The sequence below is a fragment of the Pteropus medius genome, unplaced genomic scaffold (genome assembly GCF_902729225.1).
Source record: "Pteropus medius unplaced genomic scaffold, Ma_sr-lr_union100, whole genome shotgun sequence".
Lineage (NCBI taxonomy): Eukaryota > Metazoa > Chordata > Mammalia > Chiroptera > Pteropodidae > Pteropus > Pteropus medius.
Window position 1 is genome coordinate 5,229,915 of NW_024347867.1, and position 24,076 is coordinate 5,253,990.

General features: G+C 33.1%; 1 protein-coding gene across 4 annotated transcripts in view; it reads right to left on the bottom strand.

Annotated features, from left to right (window-relative positions):
* EYA4 (EYA transcriptional coactivator and phosphatase 4) overlaps positions 1-24,076 on the bottom strand; it is a 124,597-nt gene that overhangs the window by 53,048 nt on the left and 47,473 nt on the right. For all 4 annotated transcript variants that reach the window (XM_039879039.1, XM_039879036.1, XM_039879038.1 and 1 more), the window contains exon 3: positions 7,796-7,920. In XM_039879039.1, the coding sequence (XP_039734973.1) occupies positions 7,796-7,920 (125 nt within the window). The remainder of the gene's footprint in view (positions 1-7,795; positions 7,921-24,076) is intronic.

The window sequence follows — 24,076 nt, forward strand, 5'->3', positions numbered from 1 at the left end:
AAAATGGCTTATGCTCATGACAGCAACTTCACAAAGGCTCAGAGAGTGATAAGAACTGGGTTATTTTCTAGACAGAATAAGTAGGCACACTTTGTTAATAATGAAAACTGCAAAATCTGGGAATAGGCTTATAAAGCATGTTTTTCATTTCTTCCTCATGACATTTTAAAAGACAATGAGAAGCAACAAGTTTGAAAGCTGATAATCACAGCACACACTTAAAAGGTACTTAATACATTCCAGGTGCTCTTGGTGTGCTTTATATTAACTCATTTACTCCTCATGACAAACATATGAGAGAGATATTATTATTCTCACTTTTCAGATGAGGAAACTGAAGCACAAAGTGGTTAAATAACTTGCCTATAGTCACAGAGCTAATAAGAGCTAGAATTTGAGACCAGGTGGTACAATCTCAGAATCCAGGCTCTAAACCATACTGCCTCACAGGCAGCACTAACTCATCAAGAATTCCTTTAATCTGTGTGAAGATGAGCCAGAGTGTGATTTAGATGGGTGTAAAGGCTCTCTGTGATGGAAACGTGCCCATTTTACTTCTGACATTTGTGACAAAGCCTTCAGCAAAACTAAGACAAGAGAAAGTTTCTCAGAACTTCCAAATTCTAATTGTGGCTAAATTCCTACTTAAATGTGTCTAAATCTATAAAAAAAAATACTTGTAAAATACATTTATTAATACTAATAGTAATATGTATTTCACTTGTGAACTGGCAGGAGGGGAGCAGAATGGGAGCTGTGTCTAACAAAATTGCTCTACAAGCCAGACATGAAGATGAGTTTTGTTCATTTGGATCCCAACTTTGAGATTTGATTTAAAAAATGTAGTATTGATGTTGATTATAATCTCCTCAATTTGAAAGTTTCAGGTGGTCAAAAGGAGGAGGAAGAAAAGAGAAAGAAAAAGTTTGTGGTTGTATAAATTATACTGGAAACATCCCTCATTAAAATTTTAAAGATCTGCATTTAGTCAAAGACAGACAAAGACGATTCATTTTACTGAGAAAAGGTATCGCTGGAATGTATATGAAGAGAGGCATAAATATCAAGATGTGTTCAGTGTACTAAAATGCATGCATTTTAAAGTAATAATTCAACAAATGAATGCTAATATTTGGAGTAAAAAAACTACACATTAATGCAAATTTACTTCTCATATGCAGGCAGGAGTAGAACAAAAGAGAAAAGGGAAAATTAATTATGCTGCTGTAGAAAATAACTTTTTTTCCCCATAAGGTGAGCATCGACAAACATTTCTTGAGCTCTTAGTAAGATGCACAGTTATTTTGGTTTGACTTTATAAAGAAAGAAGTATTAGGTAATAATAATTGTTTCCTTCGGGAACAGAAAACTCAGGTAGAAAAGTGACATGGATGTTCTTTATACAATTAGTTGATTTATTTAAATGGTGTTAGAATACAAAAAAGTATCTTAATATTTATAATTCAGGTAACTAAAATAAAGTACACATTATAATAATTACAGGTCAAACTTAAAAAATGGAAGTTATTTTCACCAAAAGTCCAAATATATTTAAAATGTATTCAATTATCTTTTGTCTTGCTTTTGTTTCCATAATTTAGATATATACTTTTAGTAGCAGAAAACTTTTTTTTTTAATAAAAGTGCAAGGCACTATTGTAAATATGTTCAGCAATTTAAATATATCAGCTTTATGCATTTTACTATTTTCTAAAACTTATAGAAATCCTCATTCCAAATGGTTATCAGTGTATATTCACTGTCATGTTCAAATGTATTTTTTTCTAACTGCATTTTATTTTTCTTAAATTAAAACAAGTTAAATAGGACTTTTAACTTATTTTCAGGGGAGTGTTCGACATCACTACATACTATAAAAAGGAAACAAACAGTAACTTTCAAAAATAAAAGCATCATTTTCAAGAAAATTTAAACTTACAAATGTTTTGATTTCAAAAGCAGCAATCAAATTTTAATGTCCTAGGTTAATGAGTTTTACAGTTTTATTCTTCTACATGCTCAAAATAAGTTTATTTCCGTAAAAGTAAAATGAAAAAACTATACATAGCACTTTGTACATAAGCATTACTTCAGGAAATACTTGAATTGTCTGCCCTCTGCCTCCCCACTAGTTATCCATTTGTAATTTGGATGTTTTTAATAGCACCAAATAGTTTTTTTAAAGGTAAAATTAATTTTAATATATAGATGTAATTTGATTTGAGTTTTTATCTTTAAAATAATCTACAGACTAAATCAAAATTGTATTATTTTTCGGGTATCAGCTATGGCTACATAATCACTGATTTCCTCTCTTCAGATTCCAACCTTCACCCATATCCTCATACACACGTTTCAAAGCAAATTTAATCTTGTCCCTTCAGATTATCTTTAGAACTCAAGTACAACATTAATGTATATTTTGGAGGGAGAAGTCTATTTTATTATAACAACAACATTCATATTTATGTGTTGCAATATCAGGCTTAATCCTTGAAAGAACAAGTGACCCAAGTAATTTACATTTTATATTTCATCTTCAAATATCTGCATTTAAACTGATGTCCACTTAAAATAGCATATATATATATATATATATATATATATATATATATGTAATTCCAAATGCATTCCTTTCTGAACCACAAAATTACACATAGCAACTTCTGACATTTTAGGTTCTACAAAGAATTTCAGGAGGAGTTAGATCAGGAAGGATACAATTTATAACTGCAGGGGATCAAGAAGTATTGCCTGTGGGTTGGTTTTAATATTTGGTATTAGCCTATGATTTATGTTTGTCTAAATCAATATATTCGCTCGAAAACCAATGAGCACCAAATATCTTTCATTCCTAGACATCTATAAAGTAGTTAATTTCTTAAAATAATTTGATGAATTTTTGGCTCTCATTCTAAAAAGCAAATTTAAAAAGTATAGAGCCATGATAGTAGGAGTCTCTACCGCATAAACATATAGCATTGAGGAAAAAAAAAATCTATCACATGCGAGTCAATTGTCTATATATTAAATATTCTGAAAAATTCTTTTCTATGATATATAGATTTTAAATAGAGAAAACACCATAAACCTGATCAGAATGTCTGATGTTGGTATCCCCAAATCTTCTCTTTAAAGTATTTTCTTAATCTCTATGTAGAATCACATATTCCCTCCCTCTACAGTTCACCTACCTTAAGCACATTAAGTATTCATTATTTTCTTGTCTCTTTCCCTCTCCTAGACTTTTGGTCCCTTAATGGCCAGTATCATGTTCTATAGGTCAGTGGGCTCCCATTTCCTAGCACAGGGCCTGATATATCATAGGAACTTGACACATTTTAAATGAAAAAATAAAAATTCACTTTTAGATGCTATCCTAAGCACTCCCAATAGGACTCCTAATGTTCTCAATATTTTTGTATATAAAGTATAGCTGATAATGAATCTTGACGCCGTTAATAAAATTAGAATCTTTCCTAAATCTGAAAACAACTTTCCATATGATGGGGATGCATTTATATGTGTGAATATGCATATACATGAAGTATGTATACTTCACATATAGCACATATATCTATATCAGGGGTTGGCAAATTACGTCCCACATGCCAAACCTGCCCCCAGCCTCTTTTTTGTATAGTCCATGTGCTAAGAATAGCTTTTACATTTTTAAATAGTTGAAAAATGTTAAAAGAAGAATAATATTTTGTGACGTGTGAAAATTTTCTGAAGTTCAAATTTCAGTGTTTTAGGTCAAGTTTTATTTGAAAACAGCCAGGATCATTCATTTACATATTGTCTATGGCTGCTTTTGTGCAACAACAGAGGCCATATGGCCAGCAAAGACTAAAATATTTACTATCTAATCCTTTACAGAAAAAGTTTGTTGACCATGATTTATACTCTAAGGTATGATTGCATTTATTCTATTTCGATTAATAGATCTACATATTGATATTTCTACAATTGACAAAAATTCGAAAGAAAAATCTAAGTTCCAATATAAATCTACAGATGTAATTACATAATTAGGTGATGAAGTATTTTAAAGCAACAATGTAATACATTTAAAGAGCACCAATGTACTATAGTAGGATATTAAGGTGATACTATCAACTCATTTGTATTAGTAAGAACTATATAATTAAGATTATCTTTCTGAAAATCTCAAAGTTAATGGAAAGATCTTGAAAAGACACTAAGTTAGCTTTTTCTTTTTTTATTATAATAATCTTATAAAATGATCCAATACCAACAATAAAACACAGGATTAAAAATAAAATATTTTACTATCAGTGAAAGAGGTTATGTAACAAATGCTTAGTTTGTGCTATAAACACCTGACATAAAAAGTCATTAAAATTCATTAAAAATTCCATATCAATATGCCACCAAGGTTATATCATTAATAATAAAAGTACATATAACATTTTGTTACTAAAAGTTTGTCTTCTCTGGCCACTCTACATATTCTAAATGCAGAAGAATTTATCAGCTGACCAAACATTGGAGAGTCTTTTAACATGATGCATGCTTTCATTTTCCTTAAAAATTTGTTGCCTAATTATAATTAAATTATTGATTAAAAAAGGAAATATACTGGTATCTATTACCAAGCAACTTACATACATTATCTAATTTAAGACAAAATGCCTTGCCAGGAAAGTGTTATTAACCTTCTTTTATAGAAAGGATTTGAAGCTCAGACAGGTCCAGTAACTTGTCCAAGGTGACTCAGCTAGTAACTGAAGTATTAAGATTCAGATCCAGGGTCTTTCTGACACACAAGTCTTGTTCTTCCACATGGCCACATGACTCTTAACACTAAGAACCAGAAAAACTTGATGCTTAACACTCAGAAAAATGTTTCTGGTTGAGATTAGGTATAAATTATTAAATTTTCGATATATAAATTTACTACTGTAAAGTTGCTTGTGTTATATTAATTCTACTTTAGAACAGAACAACAGCCAGTGAGCTAGCAAATACTTTTTGCATTTTAAATATTTTTAAAAGTGATCAAATTTAGAATATTTTGTGATGTGAAATTATAAGAAATTTAAATTGCAGGATCCATAAATAAAGTTTTATTGACACCTAACAACATTAATTTATTCATGTTTTGTTTATGGTTGCTTTTGAGCTACAGTAGCATTGCTGAATAATAGAGACAGAGGTGGTATGTCCTATTAAGCCTAAAATAGTTACTATGCGGCTCTTTATAGAAAAAGACCTCTGAATTAGATTTAAGAGGAACTAAATTATTGCAATATATTTTTAAGACCTCTGAATTAGATTTAAGAGGAACTAAATTATTGCAATATATTTTAAGCATGGAATTGAAAAAAAATGAACTAAAACTACAGTTAAAGTTATGGACATAATGGAGTGTTCTTCATTCACAGTTGTAAATTCTAATATAATCTTAGTTATAGCAAGGTCTAGCCAAACTGCGCCTAGTCTAACTGCTTGCTTGTAATGCACATTTCCCATAGGCAGTGAGCTCTTATTTAATCTTAAAATTGGGTTGTTCCACCATAGTGTTAAGTTTTTGTTTTTATTTTTTTTTAATTTTGATTGTATTAACTTTTTATTTAGGAAAAATTTATTTATACTTTTATATGTTATATATGAATGCAGTAAATATCTGATGTTCAAAACATTTTGAGAGACAATATTAATATATAATTTTAAACATATGGCTTCAATCATTGATAATTTTTTAAATGGCAGCATTGCGCATGTTAATATTACTTTCAATATTTTAATTGGAATATTTAACATAGTCTGTAAAATAGCAAATATCTTTTCCCATGTTAAGACGTTAATTTAAATTATGAAAAGACTATAGGTTATAAAGATAATTGAGTTTGTATGTATGCACTATCTGCTTCAACTGCTCTGATTGACATGACTGTGGCATTCAATAACAACTGAATAAATTGCTATGTAGTTAGAGAAACAACAGGTGCACCCATTGTTGCAAAATTATGAAAAATCAAAGAAAGGAATACTACTGATCCAAGGAATCTAAGATGAGAACAACAGATGATATGAAAAACATAGAGAACTGTTATCAAGAAACAACTCAAAGGCACGTTCATTTATTTTTCTTTTTTTTATAAGTACCGAACACTAAAAAGAGGGTGCAAACAGAAACAGCAACAGAAAACAAACCAGAAGGGCAAACCCACACATCCAAACACATGCAGTGTACCATTATCTCTCATACTTGTTGCAGAAGAGGGGGTGCTGCAACTCAGCAACCAGTCTGCAGTGTTTAAAACAGTCATGTTGTCCCCTGAGAACAGGAACAGTATAAGTGTTCATTGTCTGAATGCCTGCTCAGTGTACACAAATACTCTTCAATGCATGTACTGGTTTCTGACCTTTCTGCCAAAATTATAATGGCATGGTATGACTTCTACATTTTAGTTTATCAGGTCTGTTTTAGTTTAGTTAAATATATATACATGATGAGATTAGTGAACTCCAAGGTCTGACTCCAGAGTACATGGGTTTTCCAAAAATCTTATTTGTACCAAGCTGAGGTTTAAATATTAATGTTCCTACTCCAGAAGTCGTCACTGAAAAATCTTATAAACTTACAATCCTATAATTAATTAGCTGAAACTATAGATGCATGTTTAGAGACAAATGAACATTATAAACAAGGAAAATGTTAATCTACAAAGGGTTTGATGTAAAACATTATTAAATACAGGCAAGTCGCAATGCACACAACTTTATAAAGAAAGTTTTAGACTTCACAGTTATTCTAAAATAAATGGAAAGAGGTGTATCAATTTCACAAATATTTATTGAAAAAGAAATATTTACTAAAGAAAATATGATGTGGCAAATGCTGATATCTAGTAATATGAATAGTTTATAAATTACAACAAATTTTATATAATTTCTCACTTATTGACTAAAACAACTAGACCTACAAATCTTCAAAATGATTACGAATGATTTAAAATTCGTGTGTACGTGTATATGTATGTAGTCTCTCTGTATATATTCTGATACAAAAATCAGATCATGTTTTGTGACAGGTTGAATGCATTTTATAAAAACAACAGGGCAGAATATTTGAAATAATTGTTATTGTTGCCGTATTCCATGAAATAATTAAAGGCTAATCAAATGAGAAAGTATCTGGAAATATAATCGATTCCTATTTTAAAAACATGTTTGATATTATTCTCTTTGAAAAGAAAATTGCAGCAGATATGAATATTTCCTAAAATTATTTTTAAGCCAAACCTTTTTAAGAAAAATTTTGGATTAGGCTATCTCTTACAATTCAAAATAAAATCCCTAAAAAGGTATAATTTCATTTCTCCTCTTCCTCTTCGTCCTCCTCTTCCTCCTCTCCTCCCCTCAACTCTCCCCCTCATCACTATTTATTATTATTATCCTTTTTTAAGAAGATTCAGTGAAAATCCTTTGGCCACATTTTCTACATTTTTTTAAAAGAATATTTACAAGGGCAAAAACAAAAAAGAAGCCTCTCTAAAGGACTCCAAAATGTTGCTCAGGGCTGTCTATTCTTTCTGTATCTTTCCAGTTTGAGAGGAAAAGCAAAAATTTCAAGAAAATAAACAGATAAACAACAATAGATTAAAAATAGATAATTAACAACAGATAATCATTAACTATATATTCCTTGTATATAATGCTGATAGTTATTGCTAATAAGACTTTCATTTATTAGCAGATTCCTAACATGTGAAATTGCAGCAAACTGCAAATGTGATTCTGGGCGTCTTCAAGGTTGTACACTTACCTCCTGTCCCATTTGTGGTGACTGACGTGCTGCTGAGATTAGCTTTCTCAAGTTTGGAGCTACCAGGAGTATCGCCACCTCCAACAAGAGGATGAGGACTTGCTAGGTCCTGCATTTCCATAGACCTGTTAGAGCAGATAGCAGCAGAGCAAAAGCTGAAAATTTAACAATAATTTCTTAATAAAGTACATGTATTATTCTGCTGAGCATGTATGTGATCTCACAATAATAAGAATTGAAACCAACAGCTGAGACTTTTTGCTTAACCAGATGAACATATCGGTCCATTAAAAATAAATAGGTTGGTAGGTAGGTAGGTAGGTAAATAACTAGCTAGCTAGACAGTTGATAGTTGGATGATGATAATGATGATTAGATATATAGATAGATAGGTAGATAGGAAAAAAGATAGATAGATAGATAGATAGATAGATAGATAGATAGATAGATAGACAGACAGACAGACAGACAGATAGAGCAGGCAAGCAAGCTTCCACAGTAGTCAAGCCTCATAATTTGTTATTTGTAACCAAGTAAAAACTCAGATCTACAGGGAGAAATGAAGAGTGATAGAAAGATAAATATATAGGTAAATACAAAAGATTTATTTTCTCTTAATTCATAAAAGACAGACAAATCAAATAAAAAAAATTAACGCTATCGTTTTGTGTAATTTATAACATGGTGCAGAAGTAACATACATAACAACAGCACAATTATATTCTTTTAAGGTTCTTTCATTTGACATGAGGTGTTATAATAAACTTGGATAAGAAGCAAGTTTAGGATATATCAAGTAATACCTACCATTAACTATTAATAAGAAAAATAGAAACAAGCATAAAAATATTAATAGAATAATTGAAACATTTTTAAAAATGTGATAAACCCCAAAGAAGCCAGGAAAAGAAGAAAGAGAGAAAGAGAGAAGGAAAGAGAGAAGGAAAGACAGTATGTGAAAAATGGAAACACATAGTAAGATAGTACACTCCGACCCAATGTATAAATGATTACACTAAATATTAATGGACTAAACACTCCAATGAAAGGCTAAAGCTTGTCATATTGAATTAAATAACCAAGACTCACCTCTTGGAGATCTATAAGAGAAGGATTTTAAATATAAGCACACTTTAATACTGTGGTGTGCTGCCCAGATTGCCAGCTCTAGGGCTGAAAAATTCATTCCTATAGCTGAGGGGAGCATCACCACCTGACAGCTCTCAACTGAATTCCTTTCCAGGATTTGCCCTCAACCAAAATGAGTCACTTTATCTAAAATAACACCCTTTCTGGGAGTAGCCCTCATCTACTGACTAGTCAATGAAGGAGAAATAAAAACTACTACCTCTACCCTCAGGGTCACCTGAGTCTAAAGCCTCCATGATATCAGCGGAGACCTATTTTACAATTACACTGAAGATCAATGTCTCAGTCCAATCATGCTTCCTTCATCTTCCCAAAAGGTATTACTACTGAAAGCCAACCCAATAAACTCCTGGTACCACCTCCATCTCAGAGACTGCTTGCTGGGAAACTGAACAGCGATAAAGCCCCCAAAAATTTCAGGGTAAAGGATGTAAAATAACATAACATGCAAATAATAAACATAAGATAAATGTTTGTTCTATAATATCACACAAAATAGGCCTTAAGAAAAAGAGTATTAGCAGATATAGAGTGAAATAAGAAAATAAAAAAAATAATAAATCCTTCAGGAAGACATAATAATCTTAAATGTGCATGAAGCTACTAGCTGAGCTTCAAAACACTTGAAGCAAAGCTAACAATTAAAGAAAGAAACTGACAAATCCATGACCATAGTTGGAGCTTTTATAACATGCTTTGGACAGTAACCAATAAAAAAAGTAGACAAAAAAATAAATTAACAAAATATATTCAGAACATTGAACATTATCATTAACACGAAATATTTGACAGTAATAGTACACTAATACCCAATATTATTAAATACACATTATTTTCAAGTGCACACAAATATCCACCAAAAGAACTATATGATGGGACATAAAATAAGCATTATTTTAAATTAAATCTTGCAGAGTGTGGTGTCTGGCCACTATAAATTAATTAGAAATCAATATTAATAAGATACATAAAGTAATCCCTAATGTTTGAAAATTAAACACCATACTTCTAAATAATCTATGAATCAAAAAAAATCAAAAGTTAATTAGAAGATATTTAGGTCAAAATAATAATGAAAACACATCTAATCATATATAGTCCACTGATTTTTTTATGAAGAAGCAAAAGCAATGAAGCAAAGATAGTCTCTCTAATAAATGGTGCTAGAACAAGTGGACACCCACATGCAAAAAAAAATCTATATATCTAGATACAGACCTTATAACCATAACAAAAATTAATTCAGAATTTACCATAGACCTAAATCTCAAACACAAAATTATTAAAATCCTAGCAGATAACATAGGAGAAAACCTAGATGACCTTGGATATGGCCTTCAGTTTTTAGGTACAACACCAAAGACATTATCCACAAAACAAATAATTGATAAGCTGGACTTCATTAAAATTAAAAATGTCTGCACTGAGAAAGACAATGTCAAGAGATTTAGAAGAAAAACCACAGATTGGAAGAAAATATTTGCAAAAGACATATGTGACAAAGAAGTGTTGTCCAAAATATACAAAGAACCCTTAAAACTTAGCAATAAGAAAACAAACAACCCATTTAAAACATAGGCCAAATACCAAAACAGACACCTCACCAAAGAAGATAGGCAGACGGCAAACAAGTATATGGAGAGATGCTCTACATCACATATCATCAGGGAAATGTGAATTAAAACAACAATGAGATACCACTGCACTACCTATTGGAATGGCCAAAATCTGGAACACTGACAACATCAAATGCAAGGATAGGCTGCAATCTCACCATTGCTGGAGGAACGCAAATAGTATAGCTACTCTGGAAGGAAGTTTGACAGTTTCTTACAAAACTAAACATACTCTTAACCAGCAATCGTGCTCCTCGGTATTCAGCCAAAGGAGTTTAAAGCTCATATCCACACAAAACCTGCACACAGCAGCATTATTCATAATTGCCAAAACTTTTAAGCAACCAAGATGTCTTCATAGGTAAATGAATAAATAAATTTTGGTACATCCAGGAAACAGACGGTAATTCAGTGCTAAAATGATCTATCAAGCCATGAAAAGACATGGAGGAACCTTAAGTGCATATTACTAGGTGAAAGAAGCCAATCTGAAAAGGCTACATACTATATGATTTCAATGATATGACATCCTGGAAAAAGTAAAACTAAGGAGAAAATAAAAAGATCAGTGGTTGCCAGGGAAGGGATGAATAAGCAAAGTACAGAGAATTTTTAGGACAGTGAAAATATTCTGTATGATATTATAATGAAGGACATATGTCATTATACATTTGTCCAAATCCATAGAATGTATACCACCAAAAGTTAGCCCTAACGTAAACTATAAACTTTGGGATATTACGACGTGTCAATGTAGGTTCATACTTGGTAGCAAATGCACCATTCAGATGAGTGGTGCTGATAATGGAAGAGATTATGCATGTGTAGGAGCAAGGTTCGATTTTGTTGTGAACCTTAAACTTTTCTAAAACTTAACTTAGAAAAAAAATCAAAATTTGTGGTATGCAAGTAAAGCAGTAGTTAGTGAGAAATTTATGCCTTTAAATCATTGTATTAGAAAAGAAGAGTTTAAAATCTGTGATCTAAGTTTCCACCTTAAGAAACTAGTGAAAGAAAAGCAAATTAAACCCAAAATAAGTAGAAGAAAGGAAACAATAAGGAGCAGAAATCACTGAAATAGAAAACCTACGAACAAGAGACAATTTATAAATCCAGAAGATGATCATTAGAGAATTAAAGATATATAAAAAGATAATAAAGGAATATTATGAACAACATAATGCCAAATAACACAATAACTTAGATGAAATCAGTGAATTTCTTGAGACACAATTTATAAAAACTGACCCCATAAAAAATAGAAAATCCAAAGTCCTATGTCAATTAAAGACATTGAATTAATAATTAAACACCTAAAAGACCTCCACAGCCATATGGTTTCATTAGTGAATGCTAGAAAACATTTAAGAAAAAAATAATAATGATCTTTTATAAATTCTTCCAGAAAAAAATAGGAGGAAGCAATTTTCACTCCATTGTACAAGATAACAATTACCCTGATCCAAAATCTGCCAAAGACAATATCAAGAAAAGTAAATTATGGACCTATATTTCTCAAAAGATGAAAAAAGTCAACAAAATATTATTAAAGGAAATCTAGTAATAAAAAGGATAATATATCATGACCAAGCATACTTTATTCCAAGAATGCAAGGTTAATTTAACATCTGAAAATCAATGAAGGTAATTTAACAATTAACAGAATATTTTTTCAATGAATATAAAAAAGCATTTGTCAAATATTCATTCATCATCCATTCATAGCACGCTTTCAGCAAACTAGGAAAAAAGTATCATTCCTCTACCAGGTAAAGCCCATTCTTGAAATATCTGCAGTTTACATAATATTTAATGATGAAATATTGATTACTTCTAAGATTGGAACGAAAATAAGGATATGTTTTTCCCACTTCAATACAACATTGTACTGGCAATCTTAGTCAATACAAAAAGACAAAAATAAGTAAATAAAAGAGGTAATGTTTAGAAAGAAAAAATTTGTATTAATTCACAGATAACACAATGATGTAAAAAATTCTGAGCAATCTTTCAAAAAAAAACCTAATAGAACGAGCGAATTTATCAAAGTTATAGGTACAAGGGCCTTCACAGTATTAATTAAAAACATGAACCAAAAATACCTGAAAACTTCAGTCAGTGCCTGTCTAGTTCAAATACTGAAATTTCAAAACAGCGTTTGTTCCAGAGTTTGGAGGTTAGGCTGAATAGACCCACTCCGGCTTAGTGAGTTGCTATTTCTTACAATTAAAAGAGCCTTTAGAGAACAGACATCCATTATTACTATGAACTATACAGCAAGAATATTCCTGTACTTTTTTTATATGTTTTGTAATTAATTTTGAAACATCAGATTCTTTTTTAAGTTTAGTGTATACAAAATGTAATATATAAAATATAAATTTTATATATTACATTTTGTATACACTAAACTTAAAAAAGAATCTGATGTTTCAAAATTAATTAACCTTAGAGTTCAATAGCAGAAAATGATTAATGGGTACCAGTTTTTACTAGTATGGATTGCATGACACAGTCTATGTTTGGTGCTTCATATATATTATCACCTTTAATATTTACAATAACATGTTGATATGCATATTATTTTCCATATTTTATAGATGAAGAAATTGAAGCTCAGAGACATAGCATGCCCAAGATCATCTAAGTAGAAAGACTAGCACCAAAATCTGAACTCCTGTCTAATCTGATGTCAGAGCCCAGGTTCTTTCTATCACACATCGTATGTTTCCTACTTTTAAAAGTGACTTTTATTCTTTCAGTCTGTGGAATGACAATCAGGAATACATATCCCTGCAATATAACATTCTGAATGGTTTTCGAAAATTACTAAACTCAATACAAGCCACCCTACTCTGTCAAATCTATACTGGTTGTTACTGTATTTAAAGGTGACCCTCCTTTCCTCCCAAGATTTCTATTTCAACTCCTTTAGACTGGTCCTTTACGTCGTAAGGCCATATGAATACAACATCTATTTGGACAAAAGTATAAACTTCTCCATAAACACAAAAGCTCATTAAAATAAAGAAAACAAGGAAGAATGGCAGGTCACATGCAACTAGTTTCTTGGTTCCTTTCTGCAAATCGTTTGTAGCACAGATGAAATTTATTTCTAACAAACTGAAATGCCCTCTTCAAACCCAAGGAAGAACAAGCTTTAGATCTGTGCATTTAGAGACCACTCTAAGTCAGAAACCATGATTCCTTCTGCACAAATCCTGGTAATGAGTCATAGCCTGTTTACTTACAGGCTGAGATTCCATCAATTCTTCATGACCCAAGAAATACAAAGCATCCTAGACTTTCGAAGATACTCTCATGCCAGCTTTTCCTCTTTGCATAAAGTGGATGATATGTATGCATACCTCTCTGTCTCATGTTCTCAGAGTCTATCTAATTAGTCAACTTTCATTTTGTCCATCAAATGAGTTTAAGGGCAAAAGTTTGGGTATTTGCTTTGCTCATGACTTCCTTTTCTATGCAATATAAGCCTTCATTTTCTTTAGCTGAAAAGTAGGAATAGCATCAACTTCTACTTAAAAAAATTAGAATGTAAGCACCTATAGGGAGGGGATTATTTTTTATTTTCTTCCTTGCTCTTTCCTCCTACACTTAGAATTGTGCAGTGTACTTAGTGGATGCTAATGAACACGTAATAAAATAGGAATAAGAAAAACGTAGATAAAATAATTTGAGTTACTTGGAGTCAAATGTAGTCTAGAGCTTCTTCTGTAGCACAGATGGAATTTATTTCTAAGGAACTGAAATATCCTCTTCAATAGTGGGCTTGTAGGAGAGCAAGGAGATAGGTGGAGAGAGAAAAGGATTAGTTCTCAGATATGAATGCATGTGGAAATTTTCATATCTGTATGTTGTGTCAGATCTCCCTAATGAGTGAGGTAGGTAAGTATGGGGCAGGGGGAAGTGAAGAAGATGATTTGTATGAGCATAGAAAGCCATTTTGGAAGAAAAAAATAATAAAGTGACTTGGTGGTCAACTTAGATCAGATGAAAGACATGGGTATATCACTACTAAGTACCAGTTCTCACTCTCTGGAAAAAGCACTGGCCTTTTAAAAACATCAAGTAACAATGCCAGGCCATCTTAAACCAACATATTTCAGATTAGGATCCAAGAAACCCTTGTCATAGACCTGAGCCAGTTTCTCCTCTGGCAGTAAGCCTGGGAGATGTGGATATTCTCTACTGCAGAGTGTCTATGTCATGTACAGGTGGACAAACGATCCCAGAAGGAGGCCCTTACTAAGTCATTTCACCAAACATGCTCAGAACTGAGTTCTGCCAACAGAGAAAAAAAAATGTAGGAGGAAGACCCCGACAACAAAAGTTAGGGAAGTGGGCCATGCCTAATGGGAGCTGTTCTTGCAATTTGCCTGTGACCTCATGCCTGCCCCTGAGGCCAGCATGAATGCTTGCAGTGCAAGTGACCCATCTGCCAGGGTGACCTCAGATTCGGGAGTAATAGCAAATAAAGCCATGAACACATGGTTCTTTGGATACTTTTAATGTCCTTTCATTCCAGGGCTTACAATTCAACTTGAGACCTGAAACTCCGGCCCTTTCTTCTCTATAACTCAAACAAATGATTCAAATAAAATACAATCTCCCCACTCAAGAAAGGGGAGTATTTTGTTAAAAACAGAAGCATTTCTCTAAATTTAGGTTGTTAAAGCCTCCCCTTAATTTGAAAACAAAGAGAAAGATTCCAATTAATTCTCCAAGCATTAATTGAATTATACAGGACTCAAGTTTCTACACCATGGTTGATAAAGCAGGAAATTATTTCTCTCTAGGAAGTAGTAGAGTAAGGCCACAAGGCCACAATCAAAACATCTAATGTCATCGATTATACCAATAAATATACTGACTCTTTTTTTAAGAAAAAACTCTACCAATAAGGATGAAACATTTTACTGGAAGAATGAATGAAGATTTTTAAATACTAGAATGCTAAACTAAAATGAGCAAAGAATTGCCGTAATATAAATAATAAAGATGGTTCCCTATTCAAGTGATGGAATTTCAGGGTCTGAAGGGACATTTGATGTCCTTAAATGCAAAAATACCATTTTAAGCTTGAGGCTATGAATACAGTCTTAAGAGCCTGTATTATAGTCTCAAACCTGGGCTTTAAACTCTATCTCTACCATTTATCAGTTACTAGACCTTAGGCTCAAATACGGAAGTAATAATATCCATTGGAGGGCTACTGTATAAATTTGTGTTTCAAAACAGATAAATCAGGCATCTATTTCAAGAAAATCATTTTCTTAAGAGACAGGCCATTTCACTTTTAGACCACACTTATTACTAGGAAATTTACAGTACTAACTCATACTGAAATCTAACTAACTAAACCCTTAAGTCTTTGTCCCATGTGATGCTTTAGAGCTCTGTTTCCTCCCAACTACTATATGTTGCAGTTGGCATTTGAAACCCAAGTGAACAGCTTTTCATGTGCTCCTCCTAAATATCACCTTGTTAGGCTGAGTCCATTGTTTTAGCTTTTTCTATTAGACTCTGGTTCCACTGTTCGATGTATTCTTTCCCCATGACATCACACCCCTACATTTTCTTAGTTTGCTCTCAGTGCCAAATCATAATAGACATGTTGAATAGGTCAGTGTCAAGGACAAGTGTTGAAGAGATTTATATCAACTTCTTGAGAATAGTTATTGAACCGAGAGTGGTATTATCATTCAGTTTCTATTTTTCTATTTTTCTTTGTAACTACATCAAGAGCCTTTGACACATACCTATTGAATTCCATATCTACTAAGTATAATGCATTCCTTTGCTCCTCTATTTTTAGTATTGCTATCACAACAGACTATAAGGCTATTCTGATATGAGAATAGCCTTCTGCTTAGAGAACTTATGCTGAATTCTCGAGATCACAGCTCTTTTTCTAATTATTTATATTTAATTACCTAAATACAATTTTTAAATTAACAATTCTAAAGAAGTTCACTAGTTTATAGTTTATTATGTCATATAAAAAAAAACAATGGATATATATATATATATATATATATATATATATATATATAGATCCAGTCCAAGATGGCAGTGTAGGAGACTCTGAACTCATCCCCTCCTATGAACACACTGAATATGCATATACATATAGGGCAATTTCTCCTGAGAGACAACTGAGGGCTGAGTGGATAGCTTCTGTACAACAAGTGAGAGACACCACATAGAGAAGGTGGAGGGATCATGGGAGCTCTCCAAGAACTGTGAGAACTCTCTGAGATTAAAGGTTCCATGGAGCATCATTGTTTAGGTTCCTTTTTTACCTCGATAGTGCAGGCTGGAGCTCTGTCCAGGAGCTCTGGCCAACCTGCAGGGCTGCCACAACACATTCCCTACTCCACCACCCTGAGTCCATTCTAGATCCAGACAGAAAAACTGCCAAGGCATCATCAAACAGGCACACTGGGTCACCCTACCTCAAACCCATTTTGGTCTCAAAAAGCAGAACTGCCAGGGTATTCTGGAGTCTTGTGCTCTAGGGTGCCCTGGAGCCCCATGCCCTAGGCTACCTCATTCAGTGCCTACTGCAGCCCTGAGCAGCTAGCATTTCAGGGGACCACATAGGCCTTCTGTGACTCCAGCCAGCCAGCACACACAGTTTACACAGAGGGCACTTCTACACAAGGCCACTTTTTCACAATTAGGAGAGATAGCTGTTTCATCCAATTCATAGAAATGAACACAAACAAAGTAAGAAGACAGAGGAATATGTTCAAAATGGAGAAACGAGAAAAAAATACCAAAATACTCCCCCGACCAGTGAAACAGATAATTTGCCTGATAAAGAATTCAAGGTAATAGTCATAAAAATGCTTACCAGAGTTGACAGTAGAATAGAAGAACTTAGGGAGAACCTCAAGAAAGAGTTAGAAAATATAATAAAGAACCAATCACAGCTGAGAATACAATAACTAAAATAAAAAATATACTAGAGAGAATCAGTATTAAATTAGGTAACACGGAAGAATGAATTTGTGACCTGAAAGACAGAAAAGTGGAAATCATCCAATGAGAACAGCAAAAATAAATAAATAAATAAAATTAAAAATTAAAAAAAAAAAAAAAGCATAGTTTAATGGAGCTTTGAAATAACATCAAACACACTAATACTCTCATTATAGGGATCCCAAAAGGTGAAGAGAGAGAAAAGAAAGCAAAAGGCTCTTTGAAGAGATAATGGCTGAAAACTTTTCTAATCTGAAGAAGGAAATCCAGATCAAGGAAACAGAGAGAGCTCCAAACATTATGAACCCAAAGAGACCCACACCAAGATATACTGTAATTAAAACAGCAAAAGTTAAAGATAGAGAGTCTTGAAAGCAGCAAGAGGTAAACAACCAGTCACATATAAGAGAAACTCTATATGGCTATCAGCAGATTTATCAGCAGAAAATTTACAGGCCTGAGAAAGTGGGAGAATATATTCTCAATGCTGAAAGAAAAGAACCTACAACCTAGAACACTCTAGCCAGCAGAGTTATCATTCAGAATTGAAAGTGAAAGAGTTTCCCAGACAAGCAAAAACTAAAGGAGTTCATCACTACTAAACTGACTTCACAGGAAATGTTAAGGAATCTTCTTCAAGCAGAAAAGAAAAGGCCATAATAAGAAATAGGAAAATACATGAAAGAAAAAAAATCTCACTGGTAAAGTCAAATAAATAATAAACACATTGAATCAGCTACTTAAAAAGCTTATATGAAGTTTAAAACACAAAATTAGCAAAATCAGCCACTTATAAAGCTAATATGAAAGGTCAAAAGACAAAAGTGGCAAAATCAACTATAATAATATATTGTAGTTAGGGGACACACAAAACAAAAAGATCTAAAACATAATGTCAAAACAAAATGTGTGGGGAGGAGCAAAAATGTACTTTTAGAATGTGTTCGAACTTAAAACACCTATAAGCTTAAAATACACTGCTATAGATATAGATTAATATATATAACTTCATGGTAACCACAAGCCAAAAGCCCACAAAAGATACACAAAAATTAAACCAAAAGGAATGCAAACAAAACCCTAAAGAATAAAACCAGCAAACCATGAAAGAATAGATTAAGAGAAGAAAAGAGGAACAGAGAACTAGAAAAACAACCAAAAGCCAATTAATAAAATGGAAAAAGATCATACCTATCAGTATTTACTTTAAATATAAATGGACTAAATGCCTAAATGCTTCAACCAAAAGACATAGGGTGGCTGAAAAGGTTTTTAAAAAAGCAAAAACAACAACAACAACAAAACAAGACCCACCTATATGCTGTGTACAAGAGACTTAATTCAGTTCATATCAAAAGACACACATACTTAAAGTGAAGGGATGAAAAAGATATTCCACTCAAACAAAAATGAAAAGTTGCAGCAATACTCACATCAGACAAAACAGACTTTAAAATGGAGGATAAAAAGAGACAAAGAAGGGCATTATATAATGATCGAGGAAGAGTCAATCCAAGAGTATATAATATTTGTAAATATCTATGCATCGAATATAGGGTCACCTAAATATATAAGGCAAATACTAATAGACATAAAGGGAGAAATTAACACTATTACAATAAGAGTAGGGAACTTTAATGCCCCACGTGCATCAATGGATAGAAAATATAGACAAAAATCAATAAAGGATCAATGTCCTTAAATGTCATGTGAAAAGATGTTTAACATCATTAGTCATCAGGGAAAATGCACATCATAACCACAATGAGATATCGCTTCACATCTGTCAGAATGGATATTATCAGAAAGTCAACAAATAACAAGTGTTAATGAGAATGTGGAGAAAAGGAAACCTTCGTGCACTATTGGTGGAATTATAAATTGATGGCACAACCATGGAAGACAGTATAAAGGTTCATCAAAAAATTAAAAATAGAACTACCACACGACTCAGAAATTCCACTTCTGGTTATTTATCTGAAGGAAAAAAAACAGTAATTCAAAAAAATATGTGCACCCCCCTATGTCTACTGCAGCACTATTTACAATAGCCAAGATATGAAAGCAACCTAGATGTCCACCCACAGATGAATGGATAAAGAAGATGTGATATATATACACAATGGAATATTACTTTGCCATTAAAACAAATGCAATCTTGCTATTTGCAACATGTATGGACCTAAATGATATTATGTTAAGTGAAATAAGTCAGAAAAGGACAAATACCATATGATTTCATTTCTATATGGATCCCCCCCCAAAAAAAACCCCAAACAATTGAAGAATCAAAATGAAACAAACAGACTCATAGATACAGAGAACAAACTAATGGTTGCCAGAGGGGTATGGGGTAGGCAGATAGGTGAAAAAGGTGAAAAGGAATAAGAAGGACAAACTTCTAGTTATAAAATAAATAAACCACAGGGCTGGAGTGTACAACACAGAGAATACAGTCAACAATATCAAAGTAACTATGCATGGTGATAGATGGTTAAGAGACTTATCATGGTGATCACATTAAAAGGTATATAAATGCCAACTTTGCTTTGGTACATTTTAAAAATATGAAAAAAATGATTTCTTTTAAAGAAATCTGATGATAAAATACACGTAAGGTGTGTGCTTTATTAGATAACAATACAGAATGGGGATCAGGGGCATGAATATATAAGTCAATGATCTACTACCTAGAAAAAGTTAATGGATTTGTGTGTAGATGGTTTTCCAAATACCTTCTCAGTTTACAGGACTCAGTAAATAACACTGAGAGTCTTCCATAGACAGGCATTCTGTACGCCCTTTCTATGCCAAGACATTCTGTATCTTTATGAGGTTATTCAACCCATTCACTTTGAGTGCAAGGAAGTTAGCACCTGCCACGAGGGATCAGAATGTGAAATGTGATGAGAGAGCCCTGTGATAAGTGCCTGACCTTAACAGACAAAAATAAAGCCTCCAAGAAAAAGATGAAGAAAACACAGTGATATACAACACAGAGTACTGTGTGGCTCTTAATATAAGCAATTAAAGTTCCACTCCACAGGAAGCAGTGGTTGAAGCTGTGTGTGATTCATGAACAGCTATGCCAGGAGACGTCAGGGAACTCCCTCACTGCCCAATCCTTATGACACTATAACATGATAGTCTCCATTTAAAAAAAAAGTTAACCAGCCATCTTAGCGATAGGCACCTGGGGCCCATTTCTCATCTGGCGTAATACTTCACAGAGCAGGTCCAAACACAATGCAGGGCCCTTGAAATCAGCAGGAGCTTGGCACTCTGATCCGTGCCAAAGCGCAAGATGAGAAATGGGGTTGGTATAAATATTCATTGGAAAGTTAAGGCCAACCTCCTTGTACTGTGTGTTTAGTGCAACTCAAAACTACTCCACCTGGTCCTTTCTGGCTCCCTCATGTCTACCAGGGGATGGCAGCTGGAAGGCAGGCTGAGCCTTAGAAGTCTTTCAATTGGCTGTAGCACCAGAGGATCAGGCAGGCTGGAGGGACGACAATGCATATGCTGGGATTCAATTACAGGGCTGTCTTTTTCCCAGGTGGGAGGCAACACTGACTGCAGAGAATTCAATGCTTATGGCTGTTAAGGGCCCTTAGGAAATAATTGGTGGTTTGCAAATACTGGGAGTGTGAAAGGTCGGCCTTCAAGCAGAAGTCTTGGCTAAATATCATCAAGCAAATTGAATATTTTGTTAGGCTCACATGCCATCTTTATTTTTCTCTTTTTCTAAAGTAAAAACATTCTGTAATTTCTGCCTGGACAATACAAATGGCTGTCTCCCAGTTCTGAAATAAGTTGCTATTTAGCCTATAAAAATGTAGGATGAGAGAAGTTTTGAGATCACTGTCCCATGAAGCTTATTGCCAAAAAAGTTTCTAAATATTGCAAAAACTTAGATGTGTTCCAAACATTACCATTTAAGGAGAACACACAATGTTCTGAACTTAAAGCACTCAAACAGTTCCTAAAAGCTTGACAAAAATACTTACAATGTAATTCTTTCTTTACAATAAAATGGTATAATGTTATTAATTTTAAGGACACTAATCTCATTCTGTTGTAATTTGTTGGTGATGAAGGAGGGTGGTGCTTCATATTCCATCCGCTGCAAAGCAAGATTCACTCAATACAAAAGTACGGTTGCATGCAGGATGATCAACTGTTAACTGTATTATTTTTCTATGAATAGTTACTGTGCTAATAATTATAAAAATATTCTATTTTCAGTCCCCAAGTACATAATTTTTGAAGCCTCGGTGGCGTATAACATTTAAGATATCTCCTAAACACAGACCTCTAAAATATAAATAAGATTCTCTTCTTAAAATATTTCTGAAATGTATACATATATTTTTATATATATATATGAAATATATATATGTATATATATATACATATATATATATATATATACATATAAAACTTCCTTTTTCTCTCTTTAAAGGGATGAGAACTCAAAATAAGCTTGACGAGTTAAGTTCATAGAACCAATGACTGGAAGAGCCTTCATCAGAACCTGATTAGGAGACACTGACTAGACTTTGAAACATTTAATTGATGATTGCAAAAAACCCTTCCTCTTACTATTTTTCCCCTCTAGCTGCTATATTATCGTTATTCTTCCTTTTAAAATCCAGAATCTTTAAACTTAAGTTAAAACTTCGTATCTTCTTTCTTACCTCACAGTCACCCTATCTCCACTTCAATCAGTATCTGTGGAGTCTATCTCGAGTTACCTCCTAAACTACTAATCTAATGGCCTTTTTTCCTCATTAACTCTCACTTCCACTCCTCTTTAGCATTTGACAATGCTAATGACTTCTCCTCAAACTTCTCAGACTTCTCCTTGACTTACTTAACATTTTCGTATTGGTCCTTGCTGCCTCGTTACACGCTCTCTATTTTCCATGTCCTTTTAACTAAAGAATCTTGTTTTTTGTTCAGGTATTCATCTCTCACCAACAAAGCTCAGCATCTCACTGAAAGCTGCACCCACCCTCGGCTCCAGGAAATGAAGCCCAAACTCCTCTCCTGAGTTACAGACAGTTTCAGGAATCATTAGGCAACTGTATTTGTGCCAACGGAACCCAAGGAGGACTTTGTTGGAGACACGTAGTAAGTCCTTCTTCACTCTTCAAGGAGAGTTTTCAGATCCAACCTGCTTCTTCAGCTGGATGGGAATGAGGGAGCAAGTCGTCCCGATTTGTACAAGTAGTCATTCTATCACCAGAGAAGAAACTGACTTAGGGCAAAACTGTGGATGGCAGAGCAAAAGGAGACAAAGGAAACTGGTTTCTTGACGAGGTTATTGAGCTCCTGAATCCAACACTCCTGAAGCCATTCTATTTCTGGAATTTCAGTTATGTGAATGAATAAATTGTCTTATTGTTTAAAGCTAGGTGAGTCGGCTTCTCTATTACTAGTACTGAAACCATTTTAACTGATACAACACTCTTTCCTGGTTTCTTGACGTCACATCTGGCCATTCATTTTTACTCTGTATCATTCTTGTCCTCTTAACCTTTTGATGTCCGTAATCTGTAGCTTTAGCCCTCATCTCATCTCATCTCACTCACGTAAGCACCTCCTTTCTGGGAATTTCCACACACACCTTTAGGTTTTCAACAACTGTTTTATTGTTGATCAATTCAAAATCCCTCCTCAGTCTTCATATCACTTCTAAGTACTAGATCTGATCTGCAATGCTATATTCATCATCTCCACAAAAAATTTTCACAGACTCTTCTGATGTTATAAGTCCACAGCTAAACTCATCATCATTTCTTTAACACCTATTCATACTCTTATCTCTAAGTGTACTCTTGAATTGGTCACTCAAATCAAAACTCAACATAATTATTTTTAAATCAATAGAATAATTTTTCTTAAATGCAACTATAACTATGTCACTCCCCTTCTAAAATCACCTCACATTCCTGGCAAAAAAAAAAAAATTCCAGTGGTTTAAGTTCAAATATTTAACAAACATCTATTACACTTCAGATTCTAGGCTAACAGCTTTGAAAGGGTTATGACTTTCTTCCTTTAAAAATCATATAATTTAGGAAAGAGTTGGTAAATGACTATAGCCATGGCAAAATATAGGTATTATCATACTACTCTGAATCCAAGAACCTGTAAATATTTTTATTCTGAACTAGAATATTCTCATACCATTTTTATGCTCCATCTATCTAGACTTGTACTAACTTAACATCAACTTAATTAATGCAGAAAAATTCCAGAAAACATGATTTGCTAATTGACACTGTCCGGTACAGAAATCACTACTTTTCAAAAGCTGCTCTAAAATTCAGAATTTAAACACTACATTTAGATAAATGGACAAAGCGATTTGCTAATCTTGTGATTCCACTTAAGAAATTACCCATAACGTTTCAAATTATTTAAAATTTAAAAATCACTCAAAACTGTTCATACTTCCTTCAAAGTTTATTTTTTGAAGAAAGGATTATTTGAATCCTCACTGTGT